General features: G+C 41.1%; 1 protein-coding gene across 2 annotated transcripts in view; it reads right to left on the minus strand.

Moving 5' to 3' along the window:
• Positions 1 to 17,404, minus strand: part of LOC308392879 (MAM domain-containing protein 2-like) — a 226,660-nt gene that overhangs the window by 199,968 nt on the left and 9,288 nt on the right. For both annotated transcript variants that reach the window (XM_080876173.1, XM_080876172.1), the window contains exons 4-10: positions 8,163 to 8,247; positions 7,832 to 7,969; positions 5,892 to 6,166; positions 4,153 to 4,246; positions 3,661 to 3,807; positions 1,929 to 2,048; positions 1,654 to 1,796 (exon numbers count right to left, since the gene is read on the minus strand). In XM_080876173.1, the coding sequence (XP_080732299.1) occupies positions 1,654 to 1,796; positions 1,929 to 2,048; positions 3,661 to 3,807; positions 4,153 to 4,246; positions 5,892 to 6,166; positions 7,832 to 7,969; positions 8,163 to 8,247 (1,002 nt within the window). The remainder of the gene's footprint in view (positions 1 to 1,653; positions 1,797 to 1,928; positions 2,049 to 3,660; positions 3,808 to 4,152; positions 4,247 to 5,891; positions 6,167 to 7,831; positions 7,970 to 8,162; positions 8,248 to 17,404) is intronic.

Consider the following 17,404-nt stretch of genomic DNA (forward strand, 5'->3'; position numbering starts at 1 on the left):
ATATATATATATATATATATATATATATATATATATATATATATATATATATATACTGGACCCACTTCAGTTTGCCTACCAGCCTGGCATTGGAGCGGATGATGCCGTCATTCACCTCCTACATCGTTCCCTCGCTCACCTGGAGACCGCTGGAAGCACTGTGAGAATCATGTTCTTTGATTTCTCCAGTGCCTTCAACACCATTCTTCCCTCGGTTCTGAAGGACAAGCTGGAGAACTCTGGAGTGGACCATCACCTCACTACCTGGATTTTGGACTACCTCACCGACCGACCACAGTATGTGAGGACTCAGGGCTGTGTGTCGGACAGGGTCGTCTGCAGTACGGGGGCCCCACAGGGAACGGTTCTGGCTCCGTTCCTCTTCACCATCTACACTGCAGACTTCTCCCACAATTCCACCCAGTGCTTCCTGCAGAAGTTCTCTGATGACTCTGCAATAGTCGGCCTCATCACTGATGGGGACGACAAGGAGTACAGAGGACTGACTCAAGACTTTGTGGACTGGTGCCAGCTGAACTACCTCCAGATCAACGCCAGTAAAACCAAGGAGCTGGTGGTAGACTTCCGCAGGCACAAGCATTCTCCACTGCAACCACTGAACATCCAGGGTATGGACATTGAGGCTGTGGACAGCTACAGGTACCTTGGTGTTCATCTGAACAACAGACTGGACTGGACTCATAACTCAGACGCCCTCTACAGGAAAGGGCAGAGCAGGCTGTACCTGCTGCGGAGACTCAGGTCGTTTGGGGTGGAGGGCCCACTCCTGAAGACCTTCTATGACTCTGTGGTGGCTTCTGCTATCTTTTATGGTGTGGTCTGCTGGGGCGGCAGCATCTCTGCTGGGGACAGGAAGAGACTGAACAGGGTGATCCGAAGGGCCAGCTCTGTTCTAGGATGCCCTCTGGACCCAGTGGAGGTGGTGAGTGACAGGAGAACGGCGGCTAAGCTGTCATCCCTGTTGGACAACGTCTCCCACCCCATGCAGCAGACTGTGACAGCACTGAGCAGCTCCTTCAGTGGGAGACTGCGGCACCCACGGTGTGGGACGGAGAGATTTCGCAGGTCTTTCCTCCCCACTGCTGTCAGACTCCATAATAAAGACTTTAACTGAACAAACACACACATCCACACATGTGCAATAACACTAAGTGCAATAATCTTTTCTGGCATCGTTGTATTTTTACTCAGTTGTATATAGCATTCGTATTCTATTTTTATCTTATTGTATATTTTTATTCTATTTTATTCTACTGTATATAGTATATTATTTTATTCTATTCTGTACAGCTGTGTACTGTATTTATTCTTATTGTATTCTAATTTTTGCGTCATAACTTTTGCACTGTCCACTTCCTGCTGTGACAAAACAAATTTCCCACGTGTGGGACTAATAAAGGTTATCTTATCTTATCTTATCTTATCTTATCTTATCTTATCTTATCTTATCTTATCTTATCTTATCTTATCTTATCTTATCTTATCTTATCTTATCTTATCTTATCTTATCATATATATATATATATATATATATATATAAAAGAATAAACAAGGAGGTGGATATATATTTATCCAACTCCTTGTTTATTCTTTCACACATGTGTGCTTTCCCCCCACTTCCTCATAGCTGACCTTGGCAGACTGTGACGTCTGGAAGGTGACATCCGCTGCGATCCAGATTCCCCTCGACCTCTCTGCCTGAGTCCAGATTTTCTCCTGGCTGCCGTTCGCATGCAGCAGATAAACAGCCAGAGCCTGGTCCGTCTGATTGAAACCTGCATTTGCCAGAGTTATTTCTGGTTGGTGAATCATTCAGATCAGCTCCAGCAGAAGATTCACACATTTCAAATAAATGCCAACATGCAGGGAAAATATATGAATCTGTCGAGTTTCAGGGTGCAGCTCACCCCTCAAAGAGAAGTAAAATGTCAGACAGTACTTCATGTTCCCGGCTAGAGTTGGACCGATGAGGCGGCTAACGTAGCCGGAGCGTGGGCCCAGTCGGGAGTGAGCCAACAGGAAAGATCCTGGAGGGAGAAGACAGCATTTTATTTTCTTGCTAACTCTCTCTTCCTCGGAATCTGCTTGCTGTGATCGTTCCCATCACTGCTCACACCTGGTAATGATCTGCTGCTCAACTGTTTTTCAGTGGAAAACTGTGCTTTGTTTGCATGCATGGATGCTGTCGCCACGTGAAGGCAAAGAAATGTCTAAAAAGCCGACAGACCACCAAAACGCTGGCCTAAATTTCACAGCTTTGATGTTTGTTCACATCCACCGTCTAATGAGAACAATACCAGGCTGTTAATGCTCTGTGGTTCACTTGGTTTACCAGCTACAGTTCTGTGTAAAAGCCTTCATTTCTTTATGAAGGAGCCAGACTTTTTTGTATTTTTAAAAGTGGTCTTGAACAGCTTTCTGGGGGTATTTCAAAGTTTTTCTTTGACCATTGGCTGCTTTTTCACGCAGTTTTTAGTCCAATCTTTGTACCTGACAAAAGGAATATTTTGTTTGTTTTTTTTGTTTAAGCCACTTAACACTGAGATGAACCAGTGCTGTGTCTAAACATAACGAACAACTTTGCCAGTTTTAAACTCTTTAATCTTCTGGCACTTTGTTACTCGACAGGCATACAATAATATTTTTCAGACCAAAAGTGGAGAAAAGTGGAGGAAACTATCTACAGGTGATAAACAGCTAAAAGTCATGTCCTAGGAAATACAAAAAACAAATCCCCCAAACACCTGACATGGCACCTAAGAAATTCATCTGGCCTTTCACTTGATCTACACTGTTCTGTTAAGACTTATGAGTAATGGTTTCAGTGGAAGTGCCAGTCTTAAGAAAGGGAAATGAAAAACACACAATGGAGCAGAGCACTATAGACCATGGATTGGCCTTCCCAGGACCTCAGCATTATTGTAGCAATGGGGGATCATCTTTGCAGATAATGAAACAAAAGCCAACATCCAAAGGAAAACTCTCAATGCCCTCGATGTCACAAAGCTTGGAGAACTATTATCAAAGACTACTTAAAGAAATTTCAAGAAAACTCAACTACCCAGCAAACGTGCCCTCTTGGGGCCTGTATGAGGCCGCTGTGGGCAAACCCACAGTACTGGCATGAAATGTAGAGCACATCTGGGCCCACTGCGAGTAGGTGTGGATAAACCGTGGAACTAGGCAAGGCAAACCCACATTTTTCCACATGTGTGTACCCATCCAGGGCACATACCAGTTTTGCTCTTTGGGGCCTCTATGTGGGTTTTCTATGGTCAAGCCAATTATGTGTTGCCCATAGGAAACCTGGGTGATATGGTAGAATAAAAGATGTTTTACGAGTACTGGTCTGCTAGATGTTTTTGCTAACAAAAAGGATTCTTTGGTGGTGGAAAAAATCAGGACTTTCTCTCTGAGGCAGCCTCACAGTTGACCTATTCTGCTTGTATTGTTATTCTCGGACTCTAAATGCGTTTCATGATTCATGCATAATTACGTGCACATCAGCTTACCCTATTATTTGAAACTTGGGCCATTTTTAACAGTATTGTCACATTTTATATATGATAGGAAATACAGAAAAGTGTAATAAGTCCACTTTAAACAGTGGAAGTCCACGGTCAGATGTTGTTTCTCCACCTGCTCCTGTGGTGTGGTCTCCATTCCTGAATATGTTGGGCTTCACGGAGACTCTTCTCCACGGTGACTCCTTCGCCTGCTCCTGGGTGTAGAGGCAGAAACCAGACTCAAAATCACAGTTGGCGATAGAGGGGTCAAAAGTTGGCTCTGTAGAATAAATGCACAGAAACCGCAGGTTAATGTAGGATAAACACTTTTGTGGCTCCTGTTCAGTCCTTTAAACATTTGTATTCGATTTCATGTTAACATCTGTAGACCCTGTAGGATTAATCCTATATTAATCATGGTTATTTTCATCTTCTTAATCTACATGCAAACTCCCAAATTTTGATATATGAAAGACTTTATGACTTTACTGCTACTTGGATTTGGTGCTTTAAGATATTAATTAATTTAAATTCTTAAAATTTGGAGGCTTAAGATTGACCAAGTTTGACTATTTTACTGGTGACATTAGCGGTGAAAGAATAAGGGGCTTTATCTGCAGCTCACCAGTGTCTGTGGTGCAGAACTGCGAAGAAAAGGAAATATCATCAAGTGCAACACGTCCGCCACGTGGACTGTTAAACGCCACTTCAAAGACCACCTAAAGGGACATAAACAAAGTTGTAGGTCGTCATGTGTTCACACAGATGTGTTCATATTTACCTGTTAATGCACAGTAGTCGTAGTAGTTTAGTAGCAGTTTTAAGTCAAACCCCAAAAACTTTTTAAAACCAAATAAAGAACAAAAACATTTGTCAGACGAATGATGGAAGCACAAGAAGTTAAAGATAACCTAACATAGAGTCACTGCATTTAACCCTGCCCAGTTTACTGCCTACCAGAACATCTGTGTTATAGGTCATCATGTATACCTATGAGACCGCAAGCAGTTTATCAATTAATCTATCAATTAAGACTACCTTAACATAGATTACTCGTATTACTCCCTTTGTAGATACACTGGCGACTATATTACGTACACATGGAAAGAAATTCAAGTCACAGTTTAAAACAGTCACTCATTGATTGGTTTTTGTTTTTGTTTTTTTTACATTGTCAGAAACTTGTACTTTCAATTAATACTACACGACTAAAGCTACGGAACAATTAAAGATTTTAAAAGTTAAAATCCTGACTATTATGTGAATAACAGAGACGTTCAGTGAAATCCAACTCAATCATCTCTTGCATGTGGCCATAGAGACAGAGAAATATACATAAAAGATATGTAACATTTGTCAAACAATAACACAATTGATAGCACAATTAATGTTTTTTATATTTCCCCAATGACACTAGAGATGTGCTCTCCAATGTATTTTTGTTTGGATGGATGGATAGAAAAAGTGCAATCCAAATTACAAATGGAGGACTTTCACCTTCAAAGTAAAGTCAGTAAAGCACTAGGGTTTGCTTTGTGAATGTCCATGTGCCTGCCTTTTTTGTGACTGCATATACTTGTCTGCTGAGAATTAACATTTCAATGCGCCAGCTACACATGTGCTCCCGGCAGCGAACTTCAAGGGGTCTTCAAATAAGTATAAGAGCAATGACTGCTCAACCAGGTCTCCAGCTGTCTGCATTTGCAATGGACCATATCAAGGCATAAAAGTTGGGCCTCACCACTGCAACCAACACGTTTTAAAATGTGCAACTTTCCCTTTGAAGGGAAAGGTTCTCTGTTTTTTGGTTTGCAAGTTCACAATTTCTCTTCTGCTCAGTGTTTACAGGCAAGTTGTTTTCTTCCGTGCAAAGTATGGGTGACCGTGGCAGTCTGCTAAAGTTCAAAGAGGTTTTTGTTATATACCTCAATAGCAAACTTTAAAAAAAAAAAAAAATTCAATCAGTTTTATTTATCTTGTAAAAAACCCACAACAACAGTTGTCTCCAGGCACTTTATACTGTAAGTCACATATATTACGTATATTGTTAGAGAGAGCATCTGGTGATTGTGGGGTCTCTTTTAACAGGAAGAGACTTTTGTTTTGGGGTTTGGGGAAAGACAAGACAGAAATAGGAGCACAGCACATAAGATAAGATAATTTTGAGCTCAAGAAATACATCATTGGAATTTATCTAAAAGAATCCAGCTTTAAAATTAGGTTCACAGCAGCAAAAGTATATCTTTAACTACCACTTAATTTATTTTTGCTTTTATAAGAAAAAAGCTGCCTCCTTTAAAAGTAGCGGTCTTGCTTTGTTCATTAAGTCATCACATAAGACTTCATAAGAGGTCTTGAACTGACCTGTACCGAGTAGGGTGCCTTCAGGTCCACCTGCACAGGTATCCACTCTCCAGGAATTTCTGTCCAGTCGTTTTGATTCTCCAACCCTGCCCTCCACAACTCCTGGTACTGACCCAGCTGGTCCCGGGTGAAAACAGAGAAGAGGTTTCCTATCTCACTGCGCTGGTACTGAAAACTCAGACAGCCGGACATCGGCACCTGCGTCATTGGAGACACCAGTTTGGCCACTTCTTTAAACGTCTTGCCGTAGATGGAGTCGACATACATGAAGTGACCTGAAAGGAATTCAGTGGGAGAGTTCTCTGGGTTTATTTAGGCCACGTAACCACTGATTTGGTGATTTCTAGATGTCTAAACACCTACGTCAAAGTCTTTAAAGCTTTAACAACTTTAAAACTTACAGTAATGTGTTGCTTTGACGCTGTCAGTCTGAAAGATAGGACCATTCTGGGTACATTTTGAATTATGTTTACCACTCTTGTCAAGTTAGAGCCATAGGACAAGTCATTACAGACCTTTGTTATGTTTGTAAAAGGTGAGCTGAGTCCAACTGGTGACCGTTCTACAGACCATTGAGGAAAAACGAAATGGTCTGTACCAGGATCAGGGGTATCAAATGCGAAGCCTGGGGCCCAGAATTAACCCTCCTAAGGATCCAGTCTGAATTGACTGAATTGCTTTGCAATTGAAGGCATAGTTCGACGCTCTGCAATGGACTATGGGTCGGTCCATCTGTTAGGATAGGCTCCAGACCCACCATGACACTGAACTTGGTAAGCAGTTAAGAAAATGGATTAATACGTTTTGGGGCTTTTCTTGTTTTTCCCTTTTATTGGATGAACAAAGTGGAAACAGACTGGAAGGATAGACATTAGAGTTCCTGTAGAGAACTGGTTCCCAGTAGTTAAATTCCTTGGAGTTGTTAGTTTCCTTGCTTATTGATCCCACTTGTGGGTTCCACTTGAACTTGCACTCAACTGACTTCAGTTCGGAGGAAAATAGTGGCGCGGTCTTTAGAGTGCATATAAACATTACTTTTATTTTAATTGCACAAGAAGACAAGAGTGTAATTGTCTACTCTACTGCTAACACAAGTTTGACTCTTTGCAAGCATCTGCACAGACAAGCTAAGCCAAGAACCCTGAGTGACGTTAAAGCTGACCCCAGCCCTGCAGCCAGACCCTGAACCTCAATGGATAACAAACTGATGAGCAGTCAGGCTGCAGCCTCCGTTTCTACCTGTTCATGTTTCTAAAGTAGAATCACTGTAGCGATCGCTTTAAACTCTCTTTGTGCTGGTTTTGATCCTTGCTTCGTGTTGCTGGTTTTGTGTTCATTCCTAAATACTAAGGGAAAGATCATATGTGTATTCTCATTAGCCCAGGGATAGGTGTTGGTGTACGGGGCTGTAGCGATTAGTGATTAAGCAACGTACTACCTTATTATTAAGAACAGTGTTCTGTGTAATATGTGTAATAATTACTACCCAACATATATCACAATAGAGAAGGGAAATACTGACGACATTTGCATGAATGTAATGTCTTTCATATCCTGCTTAGTGATGGTGGTTAGTCCCAAAGCAGAGCCAGTGAGAAATCGAATCATAAGTGATATCGATAATGGAATCAGAATTGTTAAATAATTCGTACATACCATCCCTAGAGGTCATTACAAAGAATGCAGATTTGAAGCACTACCTAAAAACCTAGAAACTACATCCCATATGTTAAACTGTCTGATATATAATGATGAAATTTCACTTTTTAAAGTATCCCAGGCAGTTCATTATTGTATTTGTATGAGTGTACCTGTACTTTGACCCATTGTAGCCCTCGTTAACTTTGTGGTAGTTAGCTTATGAACTAAAACCAGTTTGACCCTTCACGAGTCATTAATAGTACACCCAGTAATTATATGTACAAATCACTCTTGCTCACCTGACCCGTTGTTGTATGTGTGATCATTTGGCATAGCATTGTGGAGAACCTGGACCCCGCCTCCTCCCACATACCAGTTTACATTGGCATTCCACTGGTTATTGTATCCACACAGGTGAGACTCCTCAAAATCACATTCTAGAGGCAGACAAATGAACAACAGACCCGCTGTTATGGGTGCGCACGTGAAAGCGTTTTCATGCTGTCGGAGCTTTGTAATGTGTGAGGATCAGGGTGCAGATGGTCTTCATCAAGGCGTACATATGTGGGTCATGTTTTTCTTTCAGTTTAAAGTAAGATGTGTGAGTGACATAAGTGTGAAGTCACCGACCCAGGCAGTATCCAGGGCTGATGTGGATCTCAAAGATGGCCACACTGCTCCCTTTGCTCGACCCAGGTTTACCTTCGATGACGACCTAATCAACGACACATGGTCAGTAATCCCCCGAAGTGAGGTCTGACATCACAAAGGCATCACATGAGGTTAAAAACAGTTCATTCGTGAACTATGCTGATAGCTAGTCTAGTTTTCCTAACTCTGATTTGCTTTAAAGTGGCGTGCAGATGAGGGAATGACACACAGGTCGATGGATAAGATATGTCATGCCTTTTAAGGTGTTAAGGTGGTTTTGGGGGAAAACGCTGAGACTGTTTTGCTGCAAGTGTGCAATAAAGCCAAAACTACAAGCTAAAAGTGGCTAAAAACCTCCAAAGTGAAAACAGCTTGATAATACTTTGTGGGTTTATTGGAGCATGCTCAAAAAGCGTTAATGTCAAGGATCCTCTTTAAGTAAATCATCATGTTCCTGTGGTGAACTACTATTTTCTTCTGCCTGCTGTGCTGCCCTGTCTCTGTCATCACCTTTACTGATGGCCTTCATCACTTAATCTTAGTTATTTCCTGTTTTACTCTGAGATTTTCTTTTCTCGCGTATCTTGTTTTTGTGTCTACGTCCTATCTTTGTCTTCTCCCGTTTGAGATCGTCTGCCCTGCCCTCATTATTTGAACCTGCTTTTGATAGTTTCCACTTGTTCCCTGATATTCATTCATTTTTCTGTCTAGTACATTCTTTGTTTCCTGAAATCTTTTGTCTTTCCCTCTGTAACCTACACTTGGGTCCTCTCATCATATCCTGACATAAATGGAATATGTCCATTTGACAAGCAGATCAGTATAGTATGACCCCTATGAGCAAGCGCTTTGGCAACAGTGTGAAGGAAAAAACTCAGTTTTACAGGAAGAACGAGACCAGACCCAGGCTCAGGGAGGGCCGGCCATCTTCCGTGACTGGTTGGGGGTGAAGGAAGGAAAACAGCAATAATCAGAAATACAAAAACGTACTCATCTAGTGAACTGCCGTGGCAATATAGATTAGTAAAACAATGCATCTTTCACCTTTTCAATTAAAACGTATTTTAATTTTTACTGGTTATTTTCTCAACCTCTGAGAAAGAAATATACACTCTATTACAGTTTACATGAAAAATCTGTTTTATTCCTGCCTATAATCTTAAAGAGGTTATAAAGGAGTTTGTTTATTTCATTCATGGATTGATCTGTCTGCTATTTTATTACTATGATGACGTTTTTCTGACTTGTGAAGTGATAAAAAGAGATATCAAAAAACAACATTTGATAGGGTTGTATTGTTGATTGTCATTTATGCTTAGAAATATTTACTCATATATGCTTAGAAGTATATAATCATTGGTGGATTGAAAGAATGCTTCATCCTAAAGAGGTCTGTATTAACTTTGTGTAGCTGTAGAAGGGAGTGCATACATTCCCCAGAGTGTCCTGGCATAGATCACACTCCCTAGGAGAGTTTATCTTTTCTTGTTGATTTATGGTATAGCAAGCACACGCATATCTGTTTAAGTATAAGAGCCTTTTGTTAGATGGAGTTAGACGTCCTGGCACTAGCCTTGGGGAGTCTTCACAGGGTCACATCTTGACCTCACACAGATCACACACACACACACACACACACACACACACACACACACACACACACACACACACACACACAGGCAAGGTACTCTTTGTGTGTATGTAGACGTCACATGTTAGTGAACTTATGCATATTCATGTAACCTCAATAAAAGGGCAGTGTACGGGAGAACGGACGAGAGCAACTGGGGTCAAGCGAAGGAACGGCGTTTGTCCGGTTCTCTCCCGTGCACGAGTACCATGAAGAAGTTTGCCTACTTGCGTCTTGCTTGCAGTGTAATTATATTGTCTTAACGTTCCAGCGGATGGGTTCAAGATACAAACCCATCATTAATTGGTCCTTCGATGCCGGCTCCCTGGGATCGCATTCACCGAGGGGGGCACGCTGAAAGACTGACGTCAGCCAGGAAGTTCCTGTGGATTCGCTGTCTGTCTTTCTCCTCGATGAATGGCGATCGGCGGGATTCAGGCTGATATTACACGCTAAGCAACGCCAAGTAAGTTTAAAGAGGCCGACTCTATAACCGTGTCGTTGTGCAGTCTCCGCCATTTTGTGAGGCGTTGAGAAGTTCGCTGCTTTGTGGAGCGATAACTGGGTTAGTGTCCCGAAAAAGAAGTTTTGGTTAAATCGCCCAAGGGTCCCAAGCGTCCGGTGTGTGTCCGGTTTTGAAATCGCCCTGGGTGTGTGTCCCGAGCGTCCCTTCATTGGGTTTTGTCGCGCGAGTGGGTGAGCGTCCCACAGCTGGGTCAGGGTCCCGAGCGGTCCGGTGTGAGTCCGGAGTAGGCCTATTTTGTGTTATTGTCATTTTCGTCGTCGTTGTTGTTGTTGTGTGTGAGTGTGTGCGGAGCAGACCGCGTGGTGTGTGACGTCAGCAGCTGTTGTTGTTGTCATGGGTTTCCTAAGCAGCCAGGAGTGTGTGGAAAAGGCCAGCCCACATCAGCAGCACTTGAGCTATGCTCTGGTGGGTGGCTTTCCCCCCACCCCGTGCTGACACAAAATGTTAACTCTTTAGCTTGCCCTGTTCGACAACAGCCTGTGTGCCAAACCATTGAGGTGGATAGTTGTTAAAAGTAATCTACATTAAGCTTGTGGTTGCTTAAATTCAGTACAATGACATGTGAGGAGAAGTGATATAGGTAAATATTTAAGCTAATGAAGTGCATAGAGACACTTGACCTGTGTGGAAGACTGTCGTCTTATTATGAGCCATTGTTGAGATATACAGCACATCTGTGAAAACAACTAATATGCTGCAACTACTGTGTGATGTCGCGTTGCAGTTTTGTTTTTGTTTTTTGAGCTGATGAGCAAGCTACACATTATCAGATCAAGAGCTGTCTGAGAACTACTCAAAGAGAGGGAAACAGAGAGTGTGCAGCGTTTCCATGAGCAGTTTTTCTGCACCTTGACTCGTGTGTGTAGCATCAGCATCATGTTTTTGTTTATTTGTTTTGTTGGGTTAAAAATAATTAAATAAACGTGTGATCATGCTTATGGATCACCATGGCACATATCACCAGCCACGTGATTTATTTATGCAGATGAAAAAGTGAGTGTGAATGTGTTTGACATCACAGTGTTTCTGTGCGCTGTGTAAAAGTAATTGCCTCTGATTGAGAAGAGAATTTATATTGTAGATGAAAAATAATCATAGGGAAAAGGTTTTGTGTTGATCAGCCAAAAACAACTACAATGTCATTTTCTGCTTTAAGAAAGGATTGTTTACACAAACACAGACAGAGAGAGAGAGAGATGTGTGTTGATTAAGCAGTGATGATGATAATGAACATGTCTTAGTTTGTCACTTTCAGGTGAAAAGCAGACCTGTATCAATTTTCCACATGCAGCGGTCGGACGGAAGAAATTTATAGTTAAACATCATTGGAAACATGCAGGCCAAGTTCTGGCTGACTTATATACAGCGCAATGTGTTTCTCAACCTCACAAACTCACAAGCAAGCTCACTCCTCCCTGAAGAATGCAGCTCCAAAGCAATAACATGGCAGATAAAGAGACAGCATCAAGTCCTGAGCAAAAAGTCTCAGCAAGCAGCAGCAATGTGGACAAACAGCATCAGAGAAGAGCAAACCCATCATCCTGACTGATCGGATGAATGGCACTGTGTTTACAACAAGCTGCAACTTCACTATGCATGTGAAGAAAACTTTCGAGGAGAACTGAGGAGACTGTTGGAGTTTGACATTTGCCACCTGTGGAGCAAAATGGCAAGAAGAGACAGTGGAACACAGGACAAAGCTGAAGGAGAACTGCCGGCTGGGGACTGTTGAAGTGGGAGAGGACAAAAGAGTGAGAGGACAGAGTGAGAAGACTAGGTGAGAACACATAGGAATTATTTAATGTGGGAAATCAAAATTTGGGTTAGCAAACCTGGGGAAAAAGAAAGCTGACTGCTTAAGTTGGAAAATTGTGAAGGAGTCTGAAACATATACAAACATATACAAAATCACACAGAACATGCCTTAACCCTACTAATACAAACACAAAATAACTCATGAAGATTAGACATTTTAAGCGTGAGTCTGTTTATCATCTTGTCCAAGTCACCTCGTGTGATGCAAAGACCAGTGGACTCATAGCACAGAACATGCTCTGTTGGAGATGCAGCTCCACAGACATGCTTGTTATCTTTCATCAGTGTTAAAATAGTGTCAATTTAGCAGACACTTGTTATCAAATACTGAACTTATCCAATAAAAAATTGACTCTCTAGGTTGCAGGACAACAGTTTAACTTTTGTGGGAAAAAAGATCCTGGTTTGACCAACCAGTGATCAGACAATAAATTTAGTTGTTAATATAGTAAATTGGGAGAAGCTTCCTGCTTGATTGATGCAGCACAAGTTTACTACTAAATTTACTGTATGAGGGAAATTCTCTTTTAGTGATAACATTTTGAACATGCATTTCTGTCGTCCTGTCATCCTAGTGGGTTAATAGCTGATTCAAATTAGTTGATCGTTCTTAGATTAATGAAAGGTGACTGAATTCTAGTACGAGTGAATGGGATGTGTTGGAGCTTGTTGTGTGTTGAGTGGAGACTCTAAAACACTGAGTTTCCTGTTTTGATGTGCGAGTGAATCCTGTATTTAGATACACAACTCTGAATACATCAGAACAAACGTCTTTTGTGAAGTGCATGACAGCATGTCACATGTTTTATGATGAAGGGAAAAAGGAAAAATTGAATAAAATAGATCTGTGGCTTAAATGAGTGAAGAGCACAGACCGGGTGATTAAACTCATAGCTAATATGACATTAGGGTTATGTTGTGTGTTGTGCAGTTGATGGTTGGTTTGGAGTGAATCTAGCTGATGATTCTTCTCCTGTTGTGAAGATGATGAGGAGTTTGTGTCATGACTTAACAAGGCCTTTTTATTTTGATACTTTCACAGTGCACTGAGAGTTTGGTTTGATAATCTCTGTTATTTTTTTATTTTTCATTTTTGAACAAGCACTGATTTTGCTTGTGAATTTCTTTTCTTTGAGCAGATCTGCAAGTCGGGAATTAAAAGCGTTACACGTCGTCAAGAAAATTGTTGCAAGTGAGTTTCTCCACATTTAAAATGGGTTCAGGAGAAAGCCACTTATTTGGGACAATTAGGAAATGAGAGTCCCCCCCCAAAAAGGATTCAACGAGGAAATCCAGTCTAAATTATTTTTCTTTTTGAAATAACGTCGTTTTGCTGAGCGTGGAAACGAATGCGATGATAATTTCCACAATTAGCAAAAGAAGGAACCACTGAGTGAATGAGTAAGAATTTTAAAATAACTGACTGACTGAACATGATTGTGTGAAGTTAACCCCCACCTGACAAAGGTGCAGATGAACCCATGTGTTTCCTTTTACAGGAGCAGAAAGATGACAGCAACACTCGAGGTTGCATGATGATTTAACCTTTTAAATGCCATTTTCTGTGTCTGTGCATTTATCAGGTGTGTTATTCATAGGCTTGTGTTGCTCACAGAGGGAGCTGTGACAAAGTCTGCATACGCCTGCACAAGCGCTAATATTTGCATTTTCTTTTCTTACAGCATGCCAGTTCTTCATGTGAATTGATGATGCGATTTATACCAGGACAACTGGTTGATGTTTTTTCCTACTACAGGATTTCTGGGTTTATGTGTGAGGAAAACTGTGTTTACCGGTTATGAGTAGTGATGCTGTTACATTGTGTTTTTGGGAAAATGTGACGGTTACTTTGATGATATGAATAACATATTTTCCACAGCAATGGATGGTTGATTTTATGGTGTTTTTATGGCACCTCTGGAATGTGGTTGGCCGACGCCTGCCCACCAGGATAATCAATGTGTGTTGCTAATGTTTGTTTTTTGAGACTGCATGTACAAGATTCAGCAGAAGCGGACAAGTGACATGAGACAAACAAATAAGAGATGCGGTGTTATGGAATAGTTAATATGGGCTCATTTGCTGGCCACTCTTGAGCCCATAAATAATATATGAGTGGAGTGACTTTGCTTAAGAGCAGTCACCGATTACATTAATGTTGCCTGAGTACATGGGATGATCCATGTCTGAGGCGACTTATGAAAATAATTGTAGTTTACTGATTTGAGAAAACCTGCACATGACACTTGTCTTGCTGATGTTGAATGCTTATTGTTCTTATGATACAATTGTTTACAGGTATGTAGTTTGATTTCACTTCCAGATCTTGTTTTCCAGGCCATGATGGTGTGTATGCAGGCTCCTGGGAGAGCCCGGTGTTAAGCAAACTTAATATGCAAAACACACTAGCATTTTTGTTGCAGGATTATAGGTCCAGGGTGGTGCTGCTCCTGGGGAGGAGATGCCCTGATGTTGCCTGGGATATGATCTAGCTAATCTTTTTCTTTAAGACAGGAATCCAGGTTTGGTGAGTTGACGCATGGGTGTGTCCATGCGTCAAGAGGAGGGGTCCAAGGATTAACAATGTTTTTTATTAAACAATGTTTTCTATTATTGTTGCAGTGATTTGTGTGATTAACCGTTTATTTACAAGTATTAAACCTATGCAAGTGGTGCATCCATGTTCAGATGAGGCTTTGATGGCCTATAAGTGAAGTTCACTGAACTAAAGAATGTTGTTTGATGATTGTTGACATGCTCTCCAAATAGAAGTTTTCCCTCCTAGCAAGGAAATACAGGTGCAGCAGTAATCTCCTGAGAAATCTTAAGAGGCCAGTGAGAAGCAAGAACCATTCCAGGCATAGCTGACAGCCCAGGCAGTGGTTGAGGTCAAAGGTCGAGCTGGTTGGGGCCCATCATGAGATCAGACTTTGGAGCCACAGCAAGGACCATGAAACTGCGTTGGACTGAGAGCTGTGCCACGGGGGGTTTCCAGAGGCCAACAGAGGAGATTGTGGACAACAGCAGGGGCGGAGCGTGGGGGTGGCTTACTGGGCTTAAGCCCGGGTTGTTTTGTCAGAAGCCCGGGGTCTTTTGGAGTGTAATTTTTTCATAGTTAGATGCCTGGCTGACAACTGTATAAAACAAAAAGTACACACAATATTCGAAGCACATAATGCACACAGTGGGAATTTACGACTGTGCGTGAATCCCCCCTGATATTGGTATGATCCGAGCTCAGGCACTAAGCAACTGAGCGAGGGGGCGGGGCTGCAGCCAGGTGCTCTTGTGCCTGTGAGTGCGCTGTTGGAGTAACGGAGCCAGCCATACTAAGGAGAGCTTAAGTTTGACCAGGTACCAAAGCAAACCATTCATACCGTACAAATGACGGTGAATCACGAAAGATTGATATCAAACTGATCACTTGACCAATATTACGTTACTTGCTCTTCAAGTGAATCAACAAATGGCGAAATGAAAAGCCGAACAAATGCTTTTTTTTTTTTTTAATAGAGTCTTATCTTACGTGTGTTTATTTCATATTTTCAGTTCTTACCCTCCCCGACTAAATCGGTTTCAGTTATGTACTGAAATATAAGAATGGACATTAGAGGCTTCTTTCAAAGAAAAAACTCAGGTAAATGTTATTTTATATATTATGCTTTGTATGTTGTTCAGTATATTTCTATGCAAAACAAGAGGGATTTCAGTACACAGCAGGATATTCACATTTGTAACCAGATATTTACATACACTTTAGGGAGAAAACATAAAACATTTTTTCTGTACAACATCAATTTAGAGTAAACTTTTGTTTTAGATAAATATTGAAATATCTTTTGAATTAGTTAAATGTCAGAATAAAGAGAGACAGAGCTTCTATTTTTTATCACTTTCATCAAATTTAAGAGTACATATACACTAAGTTTGTTAATTAATAAGAAAACCAGATGATTCCATTCTGAGCTGAAGAAGCTTCTGATTGGTTAGTAGAGTCCATGTGAGTAAACTGGTGGCACAGCTGTGGATGCATATAAGACAAAACACAGAGCCTGTTTCTGTGACATGGGAACATCAAGAGATGTCAACCAAAACACCAGGAAAAGAATTGTGGAGCTCCATAAGTGTGGCTCAGTTTGAATACAATTTGGTGCCATTTGCAATTAAGAAATACAGATAGTTTCTCTCTTTACTCTTAAAGTTAACAAATATGTTTTTTATATTTATCAATCTAAAAAAATAAACATTTAGTCTGATTTGATGTTACAATTATAAAAGTGTTGTGTTTTTATCTGAAGAGTTTGTAAATATCTGGTTTCAACTGTATATTTGATGATTGTCAGCACAAAGAGGGAGAGAGAGGAACAGAGAAGGAGAGAGAGGAGACAGGACAGAACAGAGATGAACAAGAGCAGGTGAGACACACATGTTAGTCAAATGGTTGTTTACCAAAAGTATCACCGTATCATAGGTACTCATGTATCTCGTACCTAGTGTTTCTTTTTAGGTTTGTTATTTTTCAAATTCTATATTTATTAAGTTCTGCAGGCTTGTTTGCACAACAAGGCTAAATAATTATATAAACTTTTCTCAATCTAAATATTGGACTTTGGTAGAATTAAAAAATAAGTGTAGTGCAGGTCTATGATGATTTTTAGTGCTACTATCATCTAGTTCTGATTCTGGTTCTGTCTTGGTTAAATCCTAAGTAGTCCTGATTTTGAACTCTTGTAGTCCTGTTTTAATTCCGGATCAGTTCTGGGTCTGGTTGAATTGGGGTTTAGTCCTCGTGTCTTGATGCAGCCCTGACCTTGTTCTGCCTTGCTGCTTAATTAAAAAACTAGTTTAAGGTGTCCTGTATATGTGATATCTTTTTTTCCCTATATGAAGTCATTCTTTTTTGAACAAAACTCAAAACAGAGCCAATTAATCTTTCAGTCATTTCTACACCCCCCCCCCCTCCCCCAAAAAAAGAAAAAAGAAAAAAAAATCCACATGCATACTACCCTTCAGGGCTAAGCCCCGGGTGTTTCAAATGTCTGGCTCCGCCTCTGGACAACAGACGGGCACCTGAAGGATGAGGGGAGCGTGCCAAGCTCCATCGACAACGCAGAGGGAGTCTAAGGATGACATCATGATTCTGTGAAAAGCACAGGAACCAGAAGCTATGGTGGTGATAACAGCAGTTTCCTATGAGGTCTGCAGCTTTGGAAATAGCTGAGACCCATGTTGACAAACAACAAAACTAAC

This window comes from Rhamphochromis sp. 'chilingali', assembly GCF_963969265.1.
Source record: "Rhamphochromis sp. 'chilingali' genome assembly, chromosome: 2".
In the NCBI taxonomy this organism is placed as follows: Eukaryota; Metazoa; Chordata; class Actinopteri; order Cichliformes; family Cichlidae; genus Rhamphochromis; species Rhamphochromis sp. 'chilingali'.